This window comes from Fukomys damarensis, unplaced genomic scaffold (assembly GCF_012274545.1).
Source record: "Fukomys damarensis isolate Sample0158 unplaced genomic scaffold, DMR_v1.0_HiC HiC_scaffold_14, whole genome shotgun sequence".
Lineage (NCBI taxonomy): Eukaryota > Metazoa > Chordata > Mammalia > Rodentia > Bathyergidae > Fukomys > Fukomys damarensis.
The window spans coordinates 11,300,393-11,326,943 of NW_022900926.1; the positions used below are offsets into that span (position 1 = coordinate 11,300,393).

At 42.2% G+C, this 26,551-nt stretch overlaps 2 protein-coding genes across 19 annotated transcripts in view; one reads left to right on the plus strand and one right to left on the minus strand.

The window, feature by feature from the left end:
- The first annotated feature begins 4,689 nt into the window (after window positions 1-4,689).
- On the plus strand, window positions 4,690-12,697 carry Smlr1 (small leucine rich protein 1). Its single transcript, XM_010639142.3, has 2 exons — window positions 4,690-4,999; window positions 12,216-12,697. The coding sequence occupies exons 1-2, from the start codon at window positions 4,861-4,863 to the stop codon at window positions 12,299-12,301; spliced, it is 225 nt and encodes a 74-aa protein (XP_010637444.1). The 5' UTR covers window positions 4,690-4,860; the 3' UTR covers window positions 12,302-12,697.
- A 3,984-nt stretch (window positions 12,698-16,681) lies between these two features.
- Epb41l2 (erythrocyte membrane protein band 4.1 like 2) overlaps window positions 16,682-26,551 on the minus strand; it is a 99,069-nt gene continuing 89,199 nt past the window's right edge. For all 18 annotated transcript variants that reach the window (XM_010639141.3, XM_010639140.3, XM_010639138.3 and 15 more), the window contains one exon: window positions 16,682-16,908. The gene's annotated coding sequence lies outside the window, so the exon portion shown is untranslated. The remainder of the gene's footprint in view (window positions 16,909-26,551) is intronic.

Consider the following 26,551-nt stretch of genomic DNA (forward strand, 5'->3'; position numbering starts at 1 on the left):
AATGTGCAAAACATCCAGGCATGGTGACACATGCCTACAAGTCAGTCACTTGGCAGGCTATCACGGGAGGATCTCAAGTTGGAGACCAGTCTGGAAAACTTAATGACACCCTGTCTCAAAACAAAAATAAAGAGGGTCTAATAAAATAGCTTAATGACAGAGAGCTTGCCCAGTAAGCACTAGGCCCTAGTTTCAGTCCCAGTATTGAGATAGGACAGAAGAAATAAAAACTAGGTTAAAAGGAGACAAATCAAGGTTTTTAAAGTTACACTTCTAAGAAAAACTGCAGCTTCAAGACAAGCTTTTTTCTTGCTTCTACAGGCCACCCTAGCTTGTGACCTCTTCCTTCTGTTGTTACAAAAACTAGTGTTAAACTCCTAAAGGTCCTTTTAGCCTGTAAATTACACCTACAAATTATTCTTTCCTCCAGCCCAGGAAACGGCTGTTTTGGACAGCACATCTCAACTTCAAACATTACCTTGACTTTATTGGCTTGCAGCAATATGACAGCGAGAATACACATCCTAGATCACCTGCCTCGAAGACATCCCTCTGAAGACATCCCTTTAAAATGTGCCCTGTCAAGCTTATAATGTGTTCTCATTTTTCTGAGCACTTGTACTCCACCCTTGAGTGTGTTCTATATCTCCATCTAATAAACCTTCTCGTCTCTTATACTAACATGTCTTCAAAACTCTTTTGACCATGATGAGAGGTCAGCAAATCCTCAAACTTATTTTTAAAGGATGGGTCACATTCTTTCTTTCAGCCTCAGGAACCTCAAGACCCATCCCAGCCCAGTGACAGTACCAGGGAGGATAGGGGACAACAAAATGAGATACTGCTTCATCTCACTGGAATGGCTTATGCTAAAAAGACTCAGGGTGCCAAGAACTGCCGAGTATGTGAAGGAACTAGAATCTCACGCACTGTTGGTGAGAATATAAAGTGATATCATCACTGGAGAAAATAGCCTGGCAAGTTCTTAGGTCAACATATATCTATCATACCATCCAGCTAGTCTAGTAGGTCCTCACCCAAGAGAAATAAAAGCCTGTGTCCCTGTGAAGAGCATGCTAACGTTCATAGCAGCTGTATGCGTAGTAGCCTCAAATGAGAAACAACCCAAATGACCATCAGCAGGAGAATGGAGAAATGGGATTACCCACACGAGGAAACAGTTCAACCATGCAAGCCAATAGTTACTGATACAACATGAATGAATTTTAAATAATTTTGTGTGAAAGGAGATAGATGAAAGGAGAGACATGCTAGGTGATTCTATTAATACAAAACTCAACGAATGGATTGCAAACTAATGCACAGATGCACATCGGATGATAAATGAATACTTTGGTGGTTGCATGGGGACTGGAAAGTGGGAAACAGAGATAGAAAAAGGACATGAGAGACTTGGGGTTTGTGGATACATTCATTGTTTGGGGTGATTGTCTTGTGAGTTTCATAAATTTCTCAAAACTTACGAAATTGTGCTCTTTATGTCAGTCATATCCCCAAATTGCTACTTAAAAAAGAAAACCTTTGAGTCTGCTTCAAGATTAAGCTGTCTCAAAACTTTCAATGTGGGTCAGAACTGCCTCCAATCCAGTAAATGATACTTCTTGAAACTTCTGTTGCCATGATTTGCCTAACATGACTCTGGCTCCTTTCTCAACCACAGCCTTCCCTTTTTCTTGGTTTTCTCTCCTGGTTCTTATCCATTTCCTCAGGTCTTAAATCAGAACATTCCTTAAGGCTCGGCTCCCCTTGACGTCATGTACACTCCCTCTCCAGCCACCATCCAAACACTGACAAATCCCGAATCCACAATCTAAGTCTGGTCCTCTCCTCTGAATCCCACACGCCACCAGGCTCCTGCTGAGAGCGAGCTCCACCCCACTCTCTGTGTGGTGCCTGCAAAATTCCCCATCTCCTCCGCCCGTCAGGCAGCCCAGCCTGCGTTCTGGCCTCAGCCACAGCTCCATCAAGCCAGCCCTGGCACAGTGTTGGAAGGGCATGGGCGCTGGATTAGAACCCCAGTGTTGTCACCTACTAGATATGTGCCCTCTCTTCATTTGTACAGTGAGTGTGTCTACTCTCCGTAAGATTACTGTGCGGATTAAAGACAATAAAACAAACATAAACATTTATATAGAGCCTGACAGAGTACGTGCTCAATGACTGTTTACATCACTGGTGAAATCTACCGTTCTCCGTTTGTTCTCTTCATCTCTGCAGCCTGTCTCCCACCCCCTTTCCCTCCGCCATCTCCTAGCTCAGACTACATTTTGTTTAGGAAGTCTACTCTCACCTCTTACTTCCTTTAATGCCTCCTAAACCTATATCAGATCACACACTTCTGTGATCAAAGACCTTTGATTGGTTCCTCTGGTCCAAATAGCATAGGCATTAACAGGGCCTCTGAGTCTACAAGCTTTGAGGCCACCCCTTTGCCCATCTTCAGCTCTGCAGACTCTGACCTGAACCTGAATCGCTCAGCTCCTCAGTTCTTCCCCAGCCAGCCAGGCCTCCAGCTTAGCTCAGAAGCTGTTTAATGAATCCCCCAATTCCTTGTCTGGGATTAACTGTGCTTTGTTTGTATGTTGATGTGGGAGCTAACAGTGTTGTCATTTGTACACTTCGTCTCTTTCCCTTGCTTACCTCAGCCTAGGCATTCAAGGGAGCCATACGGAATGGAGCGAAAGAGGAACAAAGAACTTGACAGGCAGGCTGCCTGACATCTCCCTGGTAATGTCACCTGCTCAGGAGGTCCTCTGAAGACTGACACTTTACAAGTTAGCAATTTGTTGGCGCTTGAAGAACACTAGAGAGCCATCTCAGCAGACGGCACGTGAAAATCGCAGCTGCACCCCTACTCATGGCTTTGAGGGGTGCATGAACGGGAGCAAATAAAGTGTAAAACAGCAAACTTAATCTTGGGTGTTTTACAGATCCCGTCTGAAATTGAGATGCTTACTCTCTGCTCAGGAATGCCAGGCAAGCACCCCAGAGACCCGTCCAGGGTGACTCTGTGAACTCGGCCGCAGACTCCACAGCTGGACTAAGCCTCTGCACGGCTGCATGAAGACCTTGACACAGGAACCCAGAGACACTGACAGCCGCTCACCTGCTGTAGACTGCCAGATGCTCACCAGCCAGCTCCCAAGGGCAGTGGGGACAGGGCGAGGATGCAAGGGGGAGAATGAGGCCCAGACCCTGGCTGCCCTCTCCCTCAACATTTCCCAAGTTCTCCAGGGGGTCCTTTGAACAGTGGAATGATACCTTCAGGTAGTTTGAGTCACTGGGCCAATAACTGGAACTTTTCCACCAAAACAGTTAAAGGCTACTCAATACAGGCAAGTCACTGTCAGGGTACAGATTTTCTTTTTCCTGAAACTCTGGAGCTGGCACACAACCCACAGGACTGTCCCTGAGGGCCATGGGAAGTGTGTATAGCACAGAGCTGAGTGTGCAAGCAGAGGCTGCAGCAAAGACTTGAGGTAACAAGGGAGGTGAGAAAGGGATCCATCTCTACCACCACAGCACTGTCACTGTGCCAATTTCTCATCTCCTCCACTCACAGAGGAAACAGGTCTGTGACTCCCTCCCTGTGCTCACCCAGCATTTAGTCCAGAGCATCGTTCCTATGGGACTGTCTGCTGGACCAATGAACAAATCAGTGCACCCTTCAGAGGTCTTCTCACATGCGGTAAGTGTCTCTTTCCCCCTTTCTTGGCATTGGTGGTGAGGCAGGATATAAAAATATCAAGAAAGGTGACAAAGAAAATTGCAATATTCAAATTGTGCTTTTAAAGAAAAACTACATTTCAGGACAAAATTTATTCAAGCTTTTTTCCACTTCCAGGAAAAGTTCTTAAGGTCTTTAAGGATAATAAACCTAAAAACTAGGCCCAGGGCCTGGGCCTTCCGCCTGTAAACTGTATTCCTCAGAAAGTGAGCTTTCTTACCACAGATCTCAGCTTCAGACACGTGGTTTGTGTTTTAACACAGGCCACCAAAAGGGCAAAACCCAGCAGACATGAGAATACACCTCTTCGATCATCCATCTTGAGACACCCCCAAACCCTGTCAAATATGGCCAGCTCCGCCACAAGATACCTCTTTCCCTCTTGAGAGTCTGCACTGTATTTCTTTCTTTCTTTTTTTTTTTTTTAACTGAGGCTTGAGGCAGGGGGCGGAACCACCACTGAGCTAAATCCCTGGCCCTTGCACTGCATTTGAGTGTGTACTTGGAAATTCTTCCTCACAAATCCCTTTATGCCTCTTACTGGCCTCACTGAGAATTCTTTTTCTGAGGTGGAAGTAGGTGACCTGCAACCTGCCCCATGGGTAGGGTGAGTCAGGGGTTCCCCATCCCCACTTGCGCAACTTCCTTGGGACCTGTCCGGGGACGGGTGGCATCGTTAGGGATGGTAAAAACTATACATTTTTCCAGATGTAGGGACATTAGGATAACTAGTAAGTAATTTCAGACCCTGAAATTAGGAACCACCATAAAAATTCTTCCTGCAGGGGTACACAGGAGGAATGCACATTAACAAGGGGCTGCTTCAAGTCAGGCACTTTGCACTCTGGATAAACTGAACAGAGAAATTTCAAACCACCTCTGCCAGCTAGAAGAGTTGGGGAGACTGGCTTTCTGAGTCCTTTCCACTTTGTGACCAAGTTACAGAGTAACCCGCCAGCAACCCTCTCAGAATCCACCAGGCTATTTAAATAGAGCAAAGTCCACCTGGAGTTCTCCGGAGCTGGGCTGAGAGAAGACCAGGGCCCGGGCAGGAGGTAACTGAGGATCCCAGCTCTGTCTCCCAGCCCTGGTCCTGGGTCCCCACAGCATCCATGCAGTCAGCAGTGAGCCCTGTGCTGTCTGCCTTCATGAGCGAGCTCCCCAGCTGGCTCCTGTTCGTGGGGGGCTTCCTGCCTGTGGCTTTGCTGCTTTTCCTCCTGATCGCCTGCTTCAGGGTCCACCTGATGGAGGGTGAGTATGACACTGCCCAGGCAGGGCTCAGTGTCCTTTCCCACTGCAACAAACCTTCAAGACATGCGCCTCTGCCAGGCCTGGGAGACATAGTATCACTGTCACTCAGCCCTGTCTTCCAAGGCCTCAGTGCACCAGGGGCAGTGGCCCTGAGCACTGTACACTGTGTGCCAGAGGAGAGGCATTAGCTGGAGCAGTAACCAGCAACTTGGCTTCCTCTCCTGTCCTTGAGGGGAAAGACTTGGAAACATTAAAACATTATTTGTGGTCTGCCTTCTGCATGGGACAGGGGTGTGTGTGTGTGTGTGTGTGTGTGTGCGTTCCCATGTGTCTACAGTCATCACTGTGTAGACATGCTGCTTTCTTATCCACTGACCTTCCCACACAAGAAATGTTACAAACATCATGTGATCACAATGTTTGGCAAATGCAAACCCCTAATGAATAGATACTTAGGTAAAAACTCCCTGTGAGCACAGAGTATTTAGGTGAGAAAGAAAGGAGGGAGGTAAGAGAGGCAGGAGGGAGGGAGAAAGCTTACAGTTTCTTGGAAGGGCCATTTGGCCAAAGGCTATGCTGTTAAAATTAATGGAACTAGGTTGTGATTAGATAGACTCTATGCTAATTCTGTTTGTTTGTTTTGGGTACTGGGGATCGAACTTCGGACCTTGTGCTTTCCAGGCAGGTAGCAAAACCACTGAGCTAAAACTCCAGCCATGTATGCTAATTCTGTACCCAGTAAATATAAGATATCATAGTGGTTAATCACTATTTTAGGAATATCAATAAAAATCAGTCTATTTTCTTAATTTGGGTGGTGTCATACAAACCACCAAAAAACTAATTTTGAAAACCTCTCATCTTCTCCAAAACTTGCAAAGTTCAAGCAATGTCTTTGTATATGTTCCTATGTAAACAGAGGTTCAGAATCTTTGCGTTGATGCCCTAATATATATATTCTAAAGTTGAATGGCAGAGAAATTAGGGATATCTATGTCCGTGATGAGAATTAGAACACAAAGAAACCCTAGAGGACAAAGACTATGTCACAGAGTCCCAAGTCTTGCATTATAATTACTCTGACACCCAACAGCCTTTCATTTTGTGTGCGTCCATTTTTACGAACAGCTCCCCTGTTGGGTGATTAAACTATATTCTGTGTCACTCTTGTGGGATTCGTGTTAAAATCCTTCTCTTTATTAAGTCAGTTCATCTTCCATGCCCCAAGACCAGCCTGCTGGATTTTCTGCTAACCCAGCTAACTATAATCATTTTACATTAGAAAAGGAAAATCAGAAATCTCCAAGGTCATGGCTACAGCTCTCCTTCAGCCTTCCAAGTTGGTTTAATACCCAGCTACTTCAAGTATTTCCATGCCGACCTTTCACAGCTGTAGTAACCACTGTCAGTTGTACATATGGGGGCTTCCACTGACACCGAGGACCCAGGGGAAAAAAGGGTGTGGACGTCGCTGTTGGGAATTTGAACACTTCATGTCTTTCCCAAGTTCTGTCTCTAGCTACTTCCTTGGCAAGATAAAACTTTAGTATCGCAAAAGAAAAATGAATAAATTCTTTTTCTGAGATGGAAGTAGGTGAATTTATTCATGCTCCTGTCCTTGAGGAGAAAGACTTGGAAACATTAAAACATTATTTGTGGTCTGCCTTCTACATGGGACAGGTGTGTGTGTGTGTGTGTGTGTGTGTGTTCCCATGCATCTACACTCATCACTGTGTAGACACACTGCTTTCTCATCCAATGACCTTCCATACAGGAAATATTACAAACATTGTGGGATCACAATGTTTGGAAAATGTAAATGAATTTATATGAGCATGAATAAATTCAAGATAGCTTCATGGGTTTCAAAGATTCACTGGGCTCTGCTTACCAGTTATTATAGATCAGATAATTTAGTGGGACATCTGATATTTGGGACAGGTGGCCAAAGAGGATGGATCTGGGTTTGAAAGCTTTATTTATCCCTGGGAAAACATCTGTAGTATGTACCTAAGTGAGTTTACAGTACTTTCTTTAGATCATTCTGCAGTATAAGCATATCAGGGGATTTCAGAACACCCTGAAAAGTTCAGCTGCAGTCTTAAGTATAACCTGTCATCCAGAGGGCTGGTACAGGGTCATGAAAGCAAAGTGCCACTCCATGCCCAGCCCCAGGAAGTGCCCAAAGTGTACAGCGATTATTTGTACAGTGGTCCCTTCTGGCTTCAACACAGTCCTGCCCAGGAGAGCTGACCAGAGACCAAATTACAGGCAAAAACTACAAACTTGAGTTTTAGTTCTATAAAATTAGAACTGCCAATGAAGGATCTCAGTGAAGAGAACAGAAGGCCCCAAAGAAACCTCCCTCCATTCTTCCTTCTCTCTTCCCCACTCCAGATTCTGACATGCAGATGAGCTCGCCTCACAACTGTGAGTCCGTTCCTTCCCCTAAAAGCCTTGATTTTTTGCAGCATAGGATCTAGCCCACGGGACAGCAAGGCATTAGCCTCACATGATGAGGGCCTGTGCTTTCTGGGGAGAGTCCTTCAACCAATTTTAAAGCTTTCTGCAAACTTGCATCACACTTCTGCATCATAATAGTTTTCATTCACTCATTTAACAAATACCTGTGAATGTACCTACCTTAGTCTGTTTTCTTTCTCTATAACTAAATACCAGAGACTGGGTAATTTATGAAGACATGAAATTAATGCCATACAATTCTAGAGTTTGGGAAGTCTTAAATTTAAGGGTCTGCATCTGGTGAGGGTCTTCTTTCCGGGGGGAACTCTCTCAACAGGATCTCAAGGCAGCACAGAGCATCCCCTGGGAGAAGCGTGTATCTGAGAGACAGAAACAAAATGATTAATTGTAAGAGACACCCCTCTCATTGTTCTGCTCATGAAGGCGGAGTTCTTGTGACATGATCATCTCCTACAGGTCACACCTGGTCCCACTTTCTATTTCTCAAGGAGACTGAATTCCAACATGGAGCTTGGTGGTGAACTGAACCTGAGCTCTACCATACACCAGGGACTGTCCTAGATACTGGGACAGACTTCTACTCTGGGCTTTCAGGACTGAAGGAAAACAGTGTCAGTTCTAGAAAACCACCAAAGGGGACTGGACTTGTGGCTCAGCAGTAGAATGCTTTTCCAGCAAGTGCACACCCAAGTTTCATCCTTAATGCTAAAAGAAATAAAGAAGAGAAAAAAGAAAGAAAAAGAAAACCATGAAAGGCATCTGACAAAAAGAATCATCAAAAGCTAGAGATGTTACAAGTCTGTTTCTGACTGTGGCCTCTGTCAGTAGCTGGTCAAAACACTGAAGAATGACCTACTCTTTCTCCTTTCCTGAATGTCAGATTGAACCCCCTCAGCAGAAGCAGGACTGTCTAAGTAGCTCAGGGGCACCCTCAGTAATGCACTGAGCCACCTTGTGCATTTTCAGCTACGTTTGCTGGCTCTCACTGAAATTTGCCGAGCTTCCAGGTTATATAGAGGAAGGAACTACAGGAGTCAGGATGTGGAGGCACCATTAATTGTGGCATAATAAAACTCTGTGCATTAGTCACTTAATGCATGGTACTTCTCATCTGAAGCTTGTTGTTTCAAAATGATTGTGCTTTCTGTTGCCATTTTCCTGAGGGGAAGTAGTAATACTTTCTCTGTAGGTTGAGAGCCAATGAAAATGGGCTCACATGGCCCAAAATAAAATATGACCAGTTTGTATCTCCGTTTAGCAACATTCACTTAAAAACTGTAAACAGATGGGCAAATGTCATGTCATTTATCTTCCAGCCAGGGCTGTGGCAAGTGTAATCATTCCTGTTTTGTCCCTGTAAAGAGAGGGACATTGACAGATTAACTGGTATGTTCACAGAGCCCCTGAGTCCTACATTCTAAAGCAGAAAACCAGCTTGCATCTCCCGTACATCCTGGACCATCAGACAAGAGAGCCATTTTAAGATGTGATGAAAAGCATGTGGAGACAATGTCATCATTCAACATTAATCCTTAGTCTTCAAGCCTTACGAGGTAACGGTGCATGTAAATTTAATTAGCAGGTAGAGAACATCAATTTCCTCACACAGGAAGAAAGAAAATTCTCTAACATCCTACACTCTCCAAGCTGTCAGTAGGCTCGAGAAATAGCTCTTAGGGTGGTCTGAGTCTTCGACTTTCCATGTCCTTACCTTTCACCAGCCAACCACTACCCACAAGTTACATCCCCTAAGGAAGTCTGGATTATGTCATAGCATCCCCCCTCTGCCCACTAAGTCCTGAGACCCCTAAAACTTCTTCTAATGCCTTCCAGCCCCCAAAATTCCATCAAAGAACAAATCATTCTCTAAAATAACCAAATTGCCCAAACTAGTATTTTTTAAATTGTGTCCATTGAATATCTTAAAATTTGTATAGGGTTAGATCCAAATAAGATAATGGATCAGGTTCTGGCCTTTTGCATTCTCAGACAACTGAAGTATTGAAACTATACAGGTGGCCTAAGCATTTTCAAATGTACATGTCAGTAGCAAGTAATCAAATAAGAAAAAATATAATTATTTGGAAAGAGCAGAGTGAACTAAGACTTAGCAGAGTAAAATTGTTAAGAACTTAGACTATGGAGTTAAGCCAAACAGAGTTTGAATTCCATGGTCTCTCAATCTTTTGAGAGCTTTCTAATCTGTAAGACAGAAATAGCTGCAGGATCAAGCTAGGGGCTTGGTGTGGGGCTTAAGTGAGGCTATACGCATGAGGTTCTTAACGGTGCCTGTTCTGAACAAGTGTTAATCATCATTCCCCTGCTAGCTTATGAATTCCAAGAAGGCAGTGATTGTGTCATTACAGTGACAGCTATTGTTAAAATTGTCTTAAAATAATTAAGCAAATCACCCTATTACTCACCTTGAAAGTAACAGGCAGGATCTCAGGCCTGGCTGGCTGACTCTAGAACTGGCCCTCTTGGCCGACACACTACTTCTGGACTAGTGACAACTGGATGTCGTATCTGCTGAATATGTGACTAACTTCAGAAATAACTGTGGGAGAATTTTAAGAAAGGTGTGAAATTTAAAAAAGCTTTGAAAGAGCTCATGAATGTATGAGAAGTATGTATGAATTTTCTGACGAGTAATTATTAGTATTAATGATGGTGATTCCTAACACAATGATCTATCCCTCAGTCAGATTGGATTTCTGTACTCAAGGCCCAATGGGGAAAACAAACCCCACTGTGCAGAATTTTCCACAAGAGCAAACGCTTGTTTTCAGGGCCACCTACCTGCCTAACCTCTCTCTGCAAGCCCTCAGCAGGCACACTGAAATAAAGCACTGGCCCAACTGCAAGCTCTTTTAGAGGAGGGTACGTTGTTTTACTTCCTTTGCTCTCTCCATGGTGCCTAGAACTGACACTTTACTCACTGGAGGGAGACTCAACTGTAGATGGAGGAGTTTCCTCTTATTCCCTCTGTTTCACTTCTCTGCTCTTACAGTTCTCTTCTTTCAACCTTATTATTCAGATCTCTCCTTTTCAGCTCGGCAATCTGTATTCTGGTTCCTTGTCCAAAGCACCTGGTGTTTCAATAGCCATTAGTTATTTAGAATAGAAAGGACGCCATCGTTCATATTTCGGTGAGTTCATAGTCTAAGCCATGGGCCATTTCCAAGGAGTACATCTGACACAGCAGTAAACTGTGGAAAGGTCTGTGAGAGCCATCCTGAAGGTGTGGACTCTGAAGCCAGACTGCCTGGGATCGAACCCTGAACCCATTGCTTTTTGTGGTCTTGGGAAAATTGCTTCATCCGCTCATCTTTAAATTAAAAATACAGTAAAGGTGACTAGCTTCTAATGTCATTGTGAGAGTTAGATGAGAAAAAAGAACACTGGTCTCTTTAGTTTTAAAAAAAAAAAGACGACTCATGCAAAAGGCTCCACATTGTATCTGGCACAAGCACTGGCTAGCAAATCCTGAGGCTCACGTAGCCAAGGGCTGTCACCATCTAAGTGTATGTAACTTCTGCTGAGTAAGATCAGCATTTTTAAAGGCCAGAAGAATCGAGGCCAGGAAGAGCGTGTGCCTCCCGGGGCACAGAGCATATAAAGTATTTGACAAGGGATGAATTGCATAGCTTTCACATGGGAGCCAAAGGTAACATTTCAGGTTTGATTTTACCAATGTGTTTATCACCCATGCAACTATAAAGTCCTGGTCTCTGGCTTGATTGGATTAATTGTAATTCTGAAAATAAAAATTTTGAAGGCAAAAGCAGGATCAGGATCAGTCGTGTCTTGGTGGCAGCCAGGAAGGGAGATGTGTTTTTTGATGTACCGGGAATATCCCAAGCAATACGCATTGAGATCTTAAGAGATTTGCAGGGCTAATTTGGTTATTACCAGAGATACTAGTTGAAGCTACAGAAGCAGCCAGGAGTTCACAGAAAGACGAAACATAACAAAAGGGGGGCAATGGGCAGAGAAGGGCCCTGTGTCAAATGCTACTCGAGAGGCAACTTGAGAATTAAAAAATGCCTATTTTGTAAATAGGAGTAATTAAGATGACATCGCGTTTTAATATTCTAGTAGCTTTAACTGACGTTATATTGTAAGGGGTTAAGGAATGTGTAGATTGTGAAAAGCTGCAAAGTTGTCAGTAAAAGGCTGCTAAAAGCTAAGAAGAAGACTGTTCGATTGAAACACTATTTAATGCTCAAATACACTCTGGAAAGGGGAGCAGGGGCAGAACTGTTTTACTCATTCCCATACTCCCATTCCTGGCCTATACATGTTTTTCAAAGGTTTACTGAATAAAAGGGTCTTAATCAACAAAATCTGAATTAGCCAGGTATGGTGGCCCATGCCTATAATCCCAGCACGTGGGAGGCTGAGGCAGGAGGACTGCTGTGAGTTGAAGACCAGCCTGGGCTACATAGTGAGACCCTGTCTCAAAAAAAAAAAAAAAAAAAATCTACTGAACGTATAAGATATACTTAGAATGTGACAATGTTCATGAAGTGGGCATTTGTCCACTCAGCAGGGCCATTTTTCAGAAGTGACTGAGCCCAAAGTTCCTTCAACAGTACCTGCCCTGAAGACCAGGGCTCTGTAACTCACTGGGGCCAATAGAGCCACAAACAGTGGCCAGCTGCCATTATGAGCTAAGGACCAATGGCACTTGACTGTCCCCAAATTATTAATCAGTATTTTTTTCTTTCAGTAAACAAAGAGCTGTCTCAGACTCCTGATGGCCAATCCATGGGGAAGGACTGCTCTTCCCTGTCCCAGCGAATGAAATGGAGGTGACTATTGGAACTGGTCAATGACTAAATCACAATGAACTTCTGACTGCAGACCAATGGTACACAGTTAAGCTAATAAAGTACACTGATAAACTAGAATGGCAGCAGGAGAATGCTAACATGGCTGTTCTGAGCCACACTGAAAATTATCAGATACTCTTTATCCAAATGGACTTCTGTGAGAATCAGCTTTAACAACCGCTTTCAGGAAGTGCCAAGAACATCAGATTTTCCTGGATATGCTCAATGGACTGGACACATGATGTTTTACTGTTATTTTAATTATATTTACTTTGAAAGGCATATTTTTAAAATGAAATTCTTGAACACCATTACTACCTAGTCCCACGGAAACCCACATTACTTTGATGTTAGAGGTGAGGAAACTGGTAGAGATCAAGTGAATAACAAAACATGAGTATCTTGAGAACTCCATGGATGACCCATGCAAGAGGCCTCCTGCTCACTCTGTTGACAGCTGAGCAGTGCTTACATGATGTCAGTTCAAAAATCATCACTGTGACAAAAGACAAGCAGAAACTACTCACCAATGTAGCTCTCAGCATGTGACTTGGAAACACTGACAATTTGGGGCTGGGAGAAGGAAAAGAGAACAGGATATTCACATTAATTCCCAAGGAGACTAATGCAAGACTTTGTCTGTAAAACCAAAGGGAAGCTATCCCTAAATATAGAAAGTAGTCAACACTTCACTAGAATTCTTTCAGTGGGAGTCGTACCTAAAAAGCCAACATAGACAATTGAAAAGGAGTATTTAATTCAAAGTGGTAGTTAAAACAGTTTATGGCTTTTATTGTTTTCCCCATTTTTTCTAGTTAACGGGAACAAAAGATGTTCAATACGACCTACATCTGGTTGTATTTCACTTTTCTCACACGATTCTACTAGAGTATTAGTGATTCACTTTATGAAATATATCTGGTCAACTGTAAGAAATGCACCAATTTTGGTAGTGACGCAGTCATGCAAAAGATTGTGTGGATGACAGAAAGCGAAAATGCCAATGCCAATATTTATTGCTTCTTCCCTTCAGTCCCACCCTAAAATTCTTCCCGTGTCGTGAGCAGTCTGCTTACACTTCGTGTAACATGACTCACCATCCAGCTGAAGGCACTTCTCCATATTACACTGTTCAATCACAATGCAAACGTCAGCCGGGACTTTCAGGCGGAGGTTAATTTGTAACAACCACATTCATGCCATATGGGAGGAATAACAGCTTCTTTCAGTTTGGGGAGGGATCTCTTTTTAGCCCCAGGCGGAATCGAGCTTGTGTAAAAGTGCTTTACCAGAAGGTGTGAAAGGACACCTCACATTCCCACCACAGGCAGGCAAATCTGGGGCTCAGTCACCAGGGTTTGCTCATCTTCCTCCAGAAACAGGCCCTTTGGAAGCCAGAGTTCTGGCTCTGGAGGCTGCCGCCCACCTTCTCAGTGACACTGCTAGCAGATGAGTCCTAAGCATGTATGTTCTCTTCAGCAAGCATAACCAAGCAGTTTAAAGACCTGTCTCCTCGGTTGCCACTGAATAAGGTGGGAGGAAAACACAGCCACTGAGTTGATCAAATTCGTGAGGTTTTTTTAACATAGTGGTTCACGAACATGTAAGCTTTCCCATGGAGAAAACAAGTCCCATGGACTCATTACCATATTTGAAAGGCACTGCTAGCAAATGTCAGCTGTCTGAGCACGGCCAAGGAGGTGCATGGTTACATTTCTGCTCCGTGTGCCCACAGGCTGTATCCATCCCTTCCACGCCTTCTGCCCAAGAGAGCTGCCTCCTTACCTTACCCTATACTCAGTTCCATCCTGTGCTCCAAAGATCTCATTAGGGATCACAGATTGTCTCACCACCTGAAACGGCCTCAACCCAACAGTTCTGATCTGATTTCTAGAGTTCCCAATTTGAAACTTTCAATAGAACTCCCCCGTGAGTGTTAAATTCTCTTATACTGCCTTATTTATCAGTGAAAATTTACCACCAAATCCTCTATCTTACAGAGTTAACTCAAGCTGTCAAGATGCCCGTTTCTGTTGTAGGCTGTACTGGCAATCTGAGGGGTGTCATCAAAAATGTAGAGATGCTCATCAGAAGACACCTGAATTTCCATCAGAATTTACACAATGGCTTATCCTGGCTTAGGGGTGACAGAATGAAGGCGGAATTGTGTATTCAAACCTTTTTATTTATAATTACCATCAAGTAGGCTGGGAATTTTTAAGTATCCTTTCCCCTTTAACACTTTTCAAATCCATTGCTCAAAACCGCATTGCTCTCTACTTTCCATCGCTTGGGGTTTCAAAGCTCAGTTCACCAGGTGAGATGATGGCATCCTGACAGATAAAATGTTGAGACAGCCCTGCTGATGCCACACGTGAGGATAATTACCGACACTGCTCTGAGTACTCTTCTGGGTCTAACACCCCAGAGACATTCTCTCTGTGACTCCGGGACCCCAGGCTGTCCCTGCTGCTTCTACTGGATACAGCTGAGCCCTGATCTGCATATGGCACTTCCTAGTCCACTTGCTCCAGACAAACTTTCTATCGTGCTGTACAGAACTTGGTTCTCAAACCCCTGCGAAGACCTCAGATTTAAATACGATTGTTATATCCACAAGCTCTATGATGAGAAATATATTCACAGAATCACACAGTATTTCCAAGGCTTGTCTTGCTGAGATAGGCTTCTCCAGAGAGCTGTTGTTTTTGTAACAATTATAGAGAAAGTGAGAAAGACCCTTCACAAGTTGCAAGATAATTTAATGGGAACAGATCTCAAAGACGACAGTTACGCAAATTATATTTAACACTCATTTTGAATGGCTACAGAGAGAAATTCATTTCAAAAAGGAATACACCCTGTTGGCCATTTGCTGTATAACGCTTAAAAGAAAATTAAGCCCAGAATCTGATGTGCCCTGGTAAAGGCGTCACAAAGAAGCACCCCAACTGCACTTGGACACGACCCTCAGCAGTCTGGTTTGCTTGACACATTAAGGCACAGTGGACACATGAAAGGGAATTCAGATGGGACAGCTAAAATATTTCCTGAAAGCAAAAGCAAAAAAGAAAGAAAGAAAAGAAAGCAAAGCAAAAATGTCCCTTGGAGAATGTATAAAAACCAGGATGTATTATTTAAGCAGGCAGAAAGAATCTGGCATGCTGAACACAGGATGTGCAAACTCTCAACACTGATCTCACCACTTCAAATCAGTGATGCTGGCAACACCATCAAATTATAAAACAGAGCTGAAAATGGAATCACAGAATGCTATATTCCACAAAACACTACGACTTCTGATGAAAAACAAAACACTCCAGTTTATTTTTCAAGACCGTTATAAAAGAAGTGACAAGTTCAGAGAATAAACAAACTTTATTTTATAACAGTATTACAGGAAGCAAAATATCATTTAATACAACTTGAAGCTGCTATAAATCTAATCTGGCATCATAACTATACAAAGGGTCAAAAGCAAGAGGAAAATGTTCAATACAGTTAATAAGTCCCTATCAGGTCTCTGGTATCAGCTTTAAATGGTTTAACTTTCTTACAACCAACCAAACAACCCTTGAGGCCCTTACTCCTCTCCACAGCATCTGCAAACCTGTCTGAGTCATCAAGGTATCTGAAAGAGATAGACCTGCTCAATAACAAAAGGTCAGTTTTACATATAGACAAGGAGGTTTAATAAAAAGCAAGGGAACTAACCTCGTGTTCAGATAATGGAAAGAATCGGAATTTGGAAATGTTAAGAAAGAAAGCACGAAGGTTTTAAGCTGCCTGGCTCTTTTAGTAGCAGGGAAGAAACAGCTTTCTCTCTCCTCCCTCCTGCTCTGGAATGCTGTTGAAGAGCATGTGTTTGAGAAGCACCGGCATGATGGTGCCACAGGTCTCTGAACACAGTGCATGGTCAGTGAACTTCGTAATTGTCCAGTCTGGAGAGTCTCTGACTTTTCACGAAAAGTAAAGAGTCACAGAACTGGAAAGTCAAAAGGGTTCAATATAAAACACGTTACAGTGAAATTCTCAAACATTAGAAAATTTTCAAGATGTAAGAAATGCTTTTAATTGGTATTAATATTTCTGAGAGTAAATTTACTGCAATCTGAAAATTGTAAATATTTACTGTAAAAATTCAATAGAAAATGTGGAAGAAGGAAAACCACTACCTAAATTAGTCAGTTTCCTTTCTGCAAAACAGCACCTGTTCAAGTGAACAGCACCTTACCAGCCCAGGCTGGCTTTGTTCACTGTCATATGAGCAAATGAGTCATAAAAAGCAGGTAGTTGCATACAAAGTAAATAAAAAACAAAAACAAAACCCCTTAACTTGGGGAAAAAAGAAAGAACCAAGACTATTTAGAAGTGGTTATAAAATAAAGTAACATATTAAAAATGTGCAGAAAACAGTGTGGACCAGAGCTGTTAAGATAAGGTCTGACATTGGCATTTTAACTCTTCAGGCTCTGGTCATTGTTACCAGTTGTAGCACATATTTGCTGGAATAGTGGTGTGGCGCTATGTCTTGAAATGGTCAAAAATTTTCACGTTCACGGAGTTGAATGTTGTTTACACAATGACGTTCTAGGAGAGAAAAAAGGAGACAAGGCTCAAATATTTCAAAAACAGACTGAAAAAATGATAAGCAATCAACGTTTTCAATGAAGTAATCAGTTATCTGCTGAGATCTAAGTACAGATGTTTACCAGAAAACATGTATAAAAGGCTACTCCAAACTCTGAGGCCTTAACATTTCTGGAGTATTGACAAGCGCACTACAATTGTCAAACCTGACTACTTTGCACAAGACTTAATTAACATAAAGCAGGCAAGTCATATGATACAGTGGTTCCCTCTAACCTACTGCTTTACTTTCCATAGTTCCAGCTACCCATGGCCAAAAACATCACATGGAGAATTCTAGAAATAAACAATTCCTGAGTTTTACATTGAGCACATTCTGAGGAGCATGATGAAATCTCACCCCACTGCACACCCAGGTAGGGAATCACCCCTCTGTCCAGCAGATCCACACTGCACAAGCTGCCTGCTCATCAGTCACTCAGCAGCTGTCCTGTTACCGGTTGACTGTCACAGCAGCTGGTGTTCAAGTCACCCTTTTGTACTTTCTACCAAAGCACAAGAGTGGTGATGCTGGCAATTACTGTTAGCTTTAAGTGAAAAGGAGACCACCTCCTTTTCACTTAAAGCATAAGCCCAAGAAAGCATAAGCCCAAGAAAGGAGATTGGACGTGTTTCTCCTCTGGTTTTAAGAAAGGGTGGGTTTGGGATGGCCAGAGTATGTGTTAAAGATATCACTGGGGCTTGTATGGTGAACAGGCTGAGGGCAGAGAGCAGTAGGGGCAGAAACACTAACCAGGAGCCAATATAGGGATCTGGGCTGTCTAAGATGGCAAAGGTCAGGTACTATCACCAGATGGTGAGGACCAAACTTGAGGGAAGTAAGTCGGGTAAAGAGGAAAATCTGAGAGGCACCACTGAAGAAAAGGAGTCCAGAGTGGATGATTAAAAAGGACAGGTCAACAAGATCATAAGGGTTACAGTTCAAGGCTTTTTTTAAAAAAAGATGGAGACAAGATGCAACATGTATATGAACCAATGGACAACAACAAATACACTTCTTATGTATTGCAAACACACATACTACTACAAAAGAGAGAATATTGAGTTTAGGGCTTGAGTAAGGAAGGCATTGGGAATAGGGCTGTGAAAATTTGGCAGTCAGCATGTAAGGATCTAACTGAAACCAGTGGCTAGAACTAAGTCTCAGTTGAGTATAAGGAGAAATGAAAGACAGTCTTGAGGAAGCCTACAGTCAAATATATGTAGGTAGGAGAGAGGACTGAAAAAAAAATAAATAACCTGTCCCTATAAGAATTTAAGAAGGCAATTGTTTCATTTTCTATTTCAGGTTAGTTGGAAATTTTGGCAATAAGTAATTACAGAGGACAGTGGAGAGTAGTAATTAATGTCCTTTCCGAAAAATACCGATCCCAAAGCCAATCAGAATGTACACTTTTTGTTAGATAAAATTAAGTTTTGTTTTAATAAACAAAATCCTAGTTATTCAGATGATATCATACCAGCATCTTGCTTATTCAGGAGAGATTAATCAAATTATTGTTTTCCACCCTGTTGTCTGCCTTAAGCTATTTTATTACTCATTGGAAAAAACACAGTCATTTCGTCTGTTAGTAATAATGACAAGAAATGTGGGGATGACACAGAGAAACTGATACAGCTTTCCATCAAATTGCACTGGGAGTTATGTTAGGCAGGTAGTTAGACATCAGCAGGTTCAAAGGACAAAAAGGGTGGGATCCAAAATAGCATTCATTGCCAGTTAAGGAACAGAGACCTCAATGTGTAATAGATTTATAATCATCTGTTAGGTCTCAGACCCAAAGTGACCCCAAGAGCACAGTAACATCTTAATGGCACTATGCACATTCCTTCTTACACCTGGCCACCTGACTAACACCACAATGAGGCACACTGCATTCCCAGCTGCCATAACGCACAGTTCAACGACAGCAGGAAAGGGAATGTTTTTTAAAGACCCTCTTGCCTTGGGCTGGGGCCTGGTTTAAATTTAAAACTTATCTTTTGTGAGTTCCTTACATGATTCAAGCCCCTGGAGAAATAATGAACACCCAAAAAGTACAGGAAGACATTGTGCAATTCCAACATAAAGCCTAAATACAATGATGATAATCATCACAACAACCCAGTTCCTCGGCACCCCAAGAGTAACTCTTCTGTGCATAAAATTATACCCAAAGAGCACTGGATGCAGATGCCTTCCTGGCACTGCCTGCCTTCTCCCTTGAAGGTGTAACTCTGTATCAAAAACTCAGTAAATTTTACCTATACTTCTGCACAGCCACCTATGTGTCTTGACAGTTTTTTCATCAAGGATACAAAGAGCTAAGGAACAAGAAAGTGAGGGGTTGTTCAATTCCTTGCTGCATCAGGACCTGACTTCCCAGTGAGAGGTCATGTAAGACCTTCAGTCATACTATCTGTTCTCCTTCAAGAACTGCTGTCTGCTCTGCTAAGCAAATATATACGTGAACACTGCTACCATTTTGCTTAGATTTTATTAGAAAACAAGCTCCTTAACCCTTGAAATATTATTTTGGATACAAATTAGTTTGAATACAGTATTTTAAAGATTTAAGATATGACATGTGCCTGTACCAAATGCCCACAGTAAATGTAATCATATGTTGCAAACATGAACTAAGAAAAAAATTAACAATAATGAAAATGGGAAAGAGGCTCTAGAGACGAAGGGTGACAGGTGGGTGGGGAGGGAAGGGAAACAAAAGAATCAACACGTGTGAAGTACACAGACCTCCTCCCCACTGCAAACATGTACTAATAAAAATAAAAATAAATAAATGAAATGTAAGTAGGGGAAAAAATTCCTGTGTCAGCAGTGCCTGAAACTCCGCTACAAGAACAGCGTATTGGGTTGTAGTCACCATTTTCTCTAGATTTTGTGTCACATTATTTTAAACATGTTTTCATCAGAAATACAAATTTTACTTCGCATTGAGTCATAAAATTGTAAAGGAAAGCTAAAATTAGACTTATTTCAAAGATATTACTGTAAACCAGGAGTATGTAAGAATAGAAGATAGATCTTGAACTTAAAAAAAGATCCTTGAAATTTACTGAGCTAGATATAGAGAAAAAGCTAACATTACCCACATAAATTCCAATGTCACTATTCCTACTTAATCACAGCTACCACTAGGAAGTATAATGTACCGTACTGACTTTTTTCTGGGAATATTGCAAATGATAAATTTGATGTGCTCTAGGATTCCACAAATATCTATAAGAAACTCAGTATGAGATGGCTTTTTATAGACTAGATTTTGGGTCTAAATGATTGATTACGTGTCCCAACCAAACAGAAAACTAGGCAGTGTATCTTCACTCAGAAGTTGAAAAAGTTTCAAAGACTATTTCTTTTCTTTTCTTTCTTTCCGGTTTAAATTTTACCTCAGACTTGTAGATATCTGGGAAACTTTACTCTGTCAATATATACTGATGGGCATTAATTATAAACATTAATTCATCCTGCTTTCACTTGTACAGTGTCTCAAGATTTGCCTTAAGTTTGCATAAAGCCATAGCTGTGAAGTATATTCTTCATGTGTTAGAATCGCGCTTATCAAAAAATACCCTGGACTATACAGCATCAATAAAACATTTTAACTGTTTTTCCTACTCTCTAGCCTGTGTCCCCCTCTTTTGGCCAACATGAGAATAGGTCAGTCTTCTCCAATCTCAAGCCCAGATTTATATGCAAATGCTTTAAAGGCTAAGGGCTGGCTGCTCTCTGCCTCAGACCCTCATAGAGAGCTCTTATTCAACTCAGTGCACCCAGTGCAACATGTGGGGAGAGGGCAAAGTCTGTGCAGAAGTGCTATGATTTCCTCTGAAAAGCACAATCTCAGTTTCCAGGAACCAGGACCTTGCATATGGATCTCAATTTGGAGAGTGCACTATTCCAGAAATTGATTCAGTAAATTGATTTTAAAATGCTTGTCTGTTTGCTGCGGTTTGCACCTATTGTTGGGCACGTCCATGTGTAAACCCCTTCCTAGGACTCGCTGGTGAGGTCCAGCTCCTAAGCAGGGTGTGAAGATGCTTCAATGCCTGTGTATACGTTTTTCTTCTTACATCTTTGAAATTGTCTGTAATTTACACTTAACACACATCTCAGCCTGGACTGACCGGCCACACTGCAAGTTCAGCTGTCACCAGTGGGTACGGCTACAGATGAGCCTAGGGTTCCACTTCTTCTCATGCTAACTATTCTGATGCACAAGTGGGCCAAGATATTCTTGGAATATAATCTTCCTGAGGACAAGAGTATCTTAAAGTTAGCATATGAACGAAATTGTTAATTAGGTGTCATAGCAAAATTCTCTTCTACCACTCACTACCCACAACATTTACATGTTCAAAACTATTTCTGGACTGCCTACCAGAAAAGTTCTTGAACAGGAATGTATAACTTAGCTTTACAGATGTTATTTTATGATTCCTAAATTTAAGTGAACTCCAGCAAGTTAATGTCTAGGATCTCTCCATGCCTTCCTGTGGTATAGAAGAGTTTGTTTCCAGGGCAGGTTGTAAGACTTTGTCACTTACAGAACCAGCATGAACCATTTGTTCTTTGAAATCAGATAGAATTAAATTTCTGCTTAAGAGATGTGGAATTAGAGACACAGATGGAGGATCTGAGTGGAGATCCAGGCAGTTCGAGAGTGGAGAGCACCAGGCCTCTGGACAAGAGCCATTTTCATGGAGCTGGTGGAGCTGATACAGAGATTACTAAAATCCTGGTAAACCATTAGCCCTGCATTGGCAGAACCAAGCTCTGGCTAATCGCAAACTGCTCATTTACATGTGCACTTGACGAACATCACCTGTCCTTTGAAGAGCAACACAGACCTGCTGACTTCCCGGTGATGATTCTCCATTCAGGAGCAGGAGTTTTACAAGAAAATCAAATACGGTGCATTTTTATTTTACTCTATTTATCTAGTTGTTCTAGTCTCTTATCTAAAATTAGCATCTTATTACAACTTACTTTTCAATATAGATTATTCACTCCTAAAATGAAAACTTCTGATATATAGAAATAAAAAGCCAGTTTGGGTTTAGTGATTTTTAGGCATGGCCCCGTTTTTATCCTGAAATGCTATAGAAAGTTGTAATTTAGCATTTATAAATCTGGCAGGTGTTAACAGTGAGTCAGCTTCAGATAATGTATTTTAACATCCCAACAAAAGAGATGTTGGTCTCAGTCTTCACAGTTATACACACAGTTGCAAAGATTATCCTTGTGTGTACATTTTTGTGTATTGATTTCATTGTTCCTCCTGGCTAATAACTTAAAAATTACAGTTCTGAAGCCACACAGACCACATCACAGAGCCCGCCCCTCCCTCTGATCAGGACTCTCTGGGAACATCATTGGCTCAGGTTGCTAATATTGTCTCCACGTGAGGGGTCATAAATGTGCATTTGGGACAAACTGGCAGAAGGGAAGGGTCCTAATAGGACATGACAATGTCCCAAAGACCGAGCACAGCACAGTCCTCACCTGAAGTGTTTTCTTTTTAACAGACTGCATTTAGTTCCAGCTGCCTGCCACCAGCTGAGAAAGGCAGGCTAGGCAGTTCCCCCTTGGCAGACTGTTCTTGGACCATTTTCTGTTTGCCCTCGACACCCACTTCCAGGGCTTGATCAAAAAGCTCAGAGATCCTCAAAAGGGCCTGGCCAGGTCACAAGGGGAAAGGAGCAGGCGCAGCACAAACAGCTCGCCTTCTACACTGACCCTGGACACTGTCCTGGGCCGCTCTCTGCCTCAGGGATACCACAGAGCAGCCAAGAGGCAGCGAGGAAGAAAAACGGGCTCTTGAGCTGACAGCCCAGCAAAGGGGGTTTCAGGAGCCAGCTGTAGCAGGCAGGGTGGCGGGGCTAAAGTGACAGAGATGCTGCAATGACTCCACTCAGACTTCAGAGCAGGCTCAGGTCTCAGCAACAGGTCACACTTGTGCAGTCCCCCCTCTTCCCTCACAGCTCTTAATAAATCCACAGCTGCACTTGTTACCATTCACACCTCCCTTCTTGGACATGACCTCAAGTAAGTGGACAGTGTTCACTCTGCGCACCACTGAATCTGCAATGCCCAGCTCACCTTCTTATAGGTGCGCAGGCCCTGGATAAATACTTTCCGAGTAGAGGAATGAATCCTGTCAAATTTATCAAGTTGCTTGCCTTATGTATGAGTTTACACTCTCATTTCCTGAATCCATTTATTAAGAAATCTTATAAAAGCTGGTCCCTGGAAACATAAATTTCAAAAGCTATGTGTGTGTGTGCACGCGTGTCTGCAACTGCACAGTACATCCACTGCAAAACTGAATATAACAGATACTGGAAAATGGGAAGAAAATGTTCCATTGAGAAGGAGAACAAAGGAGTGGAGAAGAATGGACAAGAAAAAAATAGAATAGAAGGAAAAAATGGAAACAAAGCCTTTGTAAATAAAGAGGAAAAGAGGGGGAGGGAATGGGAAAGAAAGAGCAGGATATATCAGGTACAGGTACAAATTCCCTGTGATGAATGTTATCATGTATATGTAAAATGTACCAGTAAATGTTTTGCTTCGAAAAAATGAATATAAGATGCCAGGAATAACCAGTGCAACTCATTTTAAAAATTATAATGTCTGCCACAAGTGAAGGCAAGATATAATAATGTTTTTGGTGGTCATTAATTTTGTTTTATATTCCTGATTTGATGTGCAGATAAGTTATGCATTCAATAACTTTTAGAGGAAAAATACCTCCTGTTCACATATTACATTTATATAACACTGCTTTTCTCATCTTACTCTATCCTTATAATACGTTCCATGAGTTAAGAAAGGCAGACCATAGGAGGACTAGCCCAGTGTTACCTAGTTTGATATTTATAAAGATTTAAATACAGCACTCAGTCTTCTGACTCTTAGGTGAGCATGCTCTCAGTCATCCATATATAAAACTATCAGGGAACTACATCTCAAAAATAAAATGGTAAACATATAACACACTCATTCAGGCAACTAGATATTATGTTTGTGCTAACATTTTAAACAAGTTCTGCTTACAGGTCCCATTATACACCCTATGTTGAAAATAGTACCTCAAAATATAAAGTTGTCTATAGAGAAATGTCCACTGTACCTCTCTTTACTAGCAACAGCTAGAAAAGAGTTGTAAGATTGCAAATGGTTAAACAATTATGTAATTTTATTGAAAAATACTAAAGATATCTAAGTCATAGAAAAGACAATCTCATAAAGACATAATTATTCCCACATTAAACTACAGGGCAGATGCAATTCCAATTAAAATATCACAAGGCTGGGGATGTAGTTCAGCGGTAAGCGCTGGCCTAACATGTACAAGGCCCTAGGCTGGAACCCCAGTAACACACACTAACATACTCACACACACACACACACACACACACACACACACACACACTCAAAATTCCACAGGATTTAATCTTACAACCTATCAACTGGTTAGTGAAATTTATATGGAACAGAAAAAGTCAAGAAGAAAAAAAAAAGTGGGGGGACACACCCTACCAGATACCAACACCCATTATAAAGATACAGTCATGAAGGCAGTAAGCAATGATGGTGAACCTTTGACAGCTTTCCATGATACAAACATCACGCTGCAGCCATGTGTGCCACAGGTTCACCACCACTGCGGTATGGTATTAGAGCAGGGATAAACACATGGACCATGGAAACAGTGCCAGAAACACCCTCATTCTCCCTGGCTACCTAACCTACTTGAGCCATGAAGTGCAGATTAAAGAGGGAAAGATGAGCCCTTCACTGCGGTCCAACCAGGAGGAGGGCGGTGTGGTCTCAGTGGTGCTGTGAGGACCTCCACCCAGGACAGTTCTCACCTGCTGCCCTCAAGTGTCCTCACCTTCCAGGCCTCTCGCACCATGGGGCAAGGTAAGAGCAGGTCTAGGGAGGGTGACCACGCCAAGGAGCTGCAGTCTCTACCAAGATAACAGAAGTACAATAATGGACTCCCAGAAACTGCTACACCAGCTGAATCCTCTGTTGTAACAGGAGGCTAAATGTCAGCCAAAGGTCTGCAGCTTGAGACTGTTGAATCTGTACATGGATAATGGTCTTCGAATGACTGCAAGACTGAGGGACTTTGAAGTGAAAGATCTTAGTCTATCTCCATTCTTCAGCTTTGATACAGAGGCATTTTCTCTAGCTGTGAATTTACTGAATAGAGTCCTGTCGAAAGTGAAGGAACAGCCCAGGCACTTTGGGTGTGGTGTGTTGGACGGAGCTACTTTTATCTGGCTGTAACATCAACAGAATAGGAAAGAAATGTCCCACCGGCAAATGACTTGATCATCAATCAGTGGATCACAGTTTCAGACAATGCAAATGGAAAAGATTGTACTGAAGAAGGTGTGCCGGAAAGTCAAAGCTACCTCTTCCTTTCAATTCCTAGAACTCTATTATTCACTCATTCAAGAGAGCTTGCTATTTGAAAGGAAAAACAGCCTAAATTTTGAAAGACTAGCAACTCAGCTTAAGGCATGTCACCGCAGGATCATGTTTTCTAAAGCAAAGCCTTCTGCGTTGGCCTTGTCTATCACTGCGCTGGAAAGCCAAGCATAGAAGTGTGTAGTTACAGGAGTAGAATGTCTTCAGAAACTTTCCAAGATAGATAAATTGCAGACATCTGACCTTCTGGCAAGAGCTACAATTTTGAAAGACTAGCAACTCAGCTTAAGGCATGTCACCGCAGGATCATGTTTTCTAAAGCAAAGCCTTCTGCGTTGGCCTTGTCTATCACTGCGCTGGAAAGCCAAGCATAGAAGTGTGTAGTTACAGGAGTAGAATGTCTTCAGAAACTTTCCAAGATAGATAAATTGCAGACATCTGACCTTCTGGCAAGAGCTACCTCTTCCTTTCAATTCCTAGAACTCTATTATTCACTCATTCAAGAGAGCTTGCTATTTGAAAGGAAAAACAGCCTAAATTTTGAAAGACTAGCAACTCAGCTTAAGGCATGTCACCGCAGGATCATGTTTTCAAGCAAAGCCTCCTTCTGGCAAGAGCTACTATCCAAGTGTTTAACTGAATATTCATCAAACAAGTGTTCCAAACCGAACGTTCAGAAGTTGAAATGGACTGTTTCTGGGTGTCCTGCACAGCAGCTGAAGCACAGTTACTATAGAATAACTCACCTTCCAGCAATTCCGGAAATGGTTTAATTGGTAAATCTGGTTGTTATTCTCTGTATAGAGAAAAACTGTATACTCTTCTTCTACAACTGAAGTATTGAAATATTGCCTTCAAAATAAACCATCTGCCCACAACCCCGCCAACATTTGTTATTGTGTGATTTCTTGATAGCAGCCATTCTTTGTGGGGTGAGGTGGAATCTTAGTGTTGTTTTCATCTGCATCTCTCGAATGACCAGTGATGTGGAACATTTTTTCAAATATTTTCTTGCTGCTTTCACTTCTTTGTATGAGAAATGTCTGTTCAATTCGGATGCCCATTTTTGGATCGGGTCTTTATATTTGGGGGGACTGATTGTTTTGAGTTCTTTATATATCCTTGATAATAGTCCTT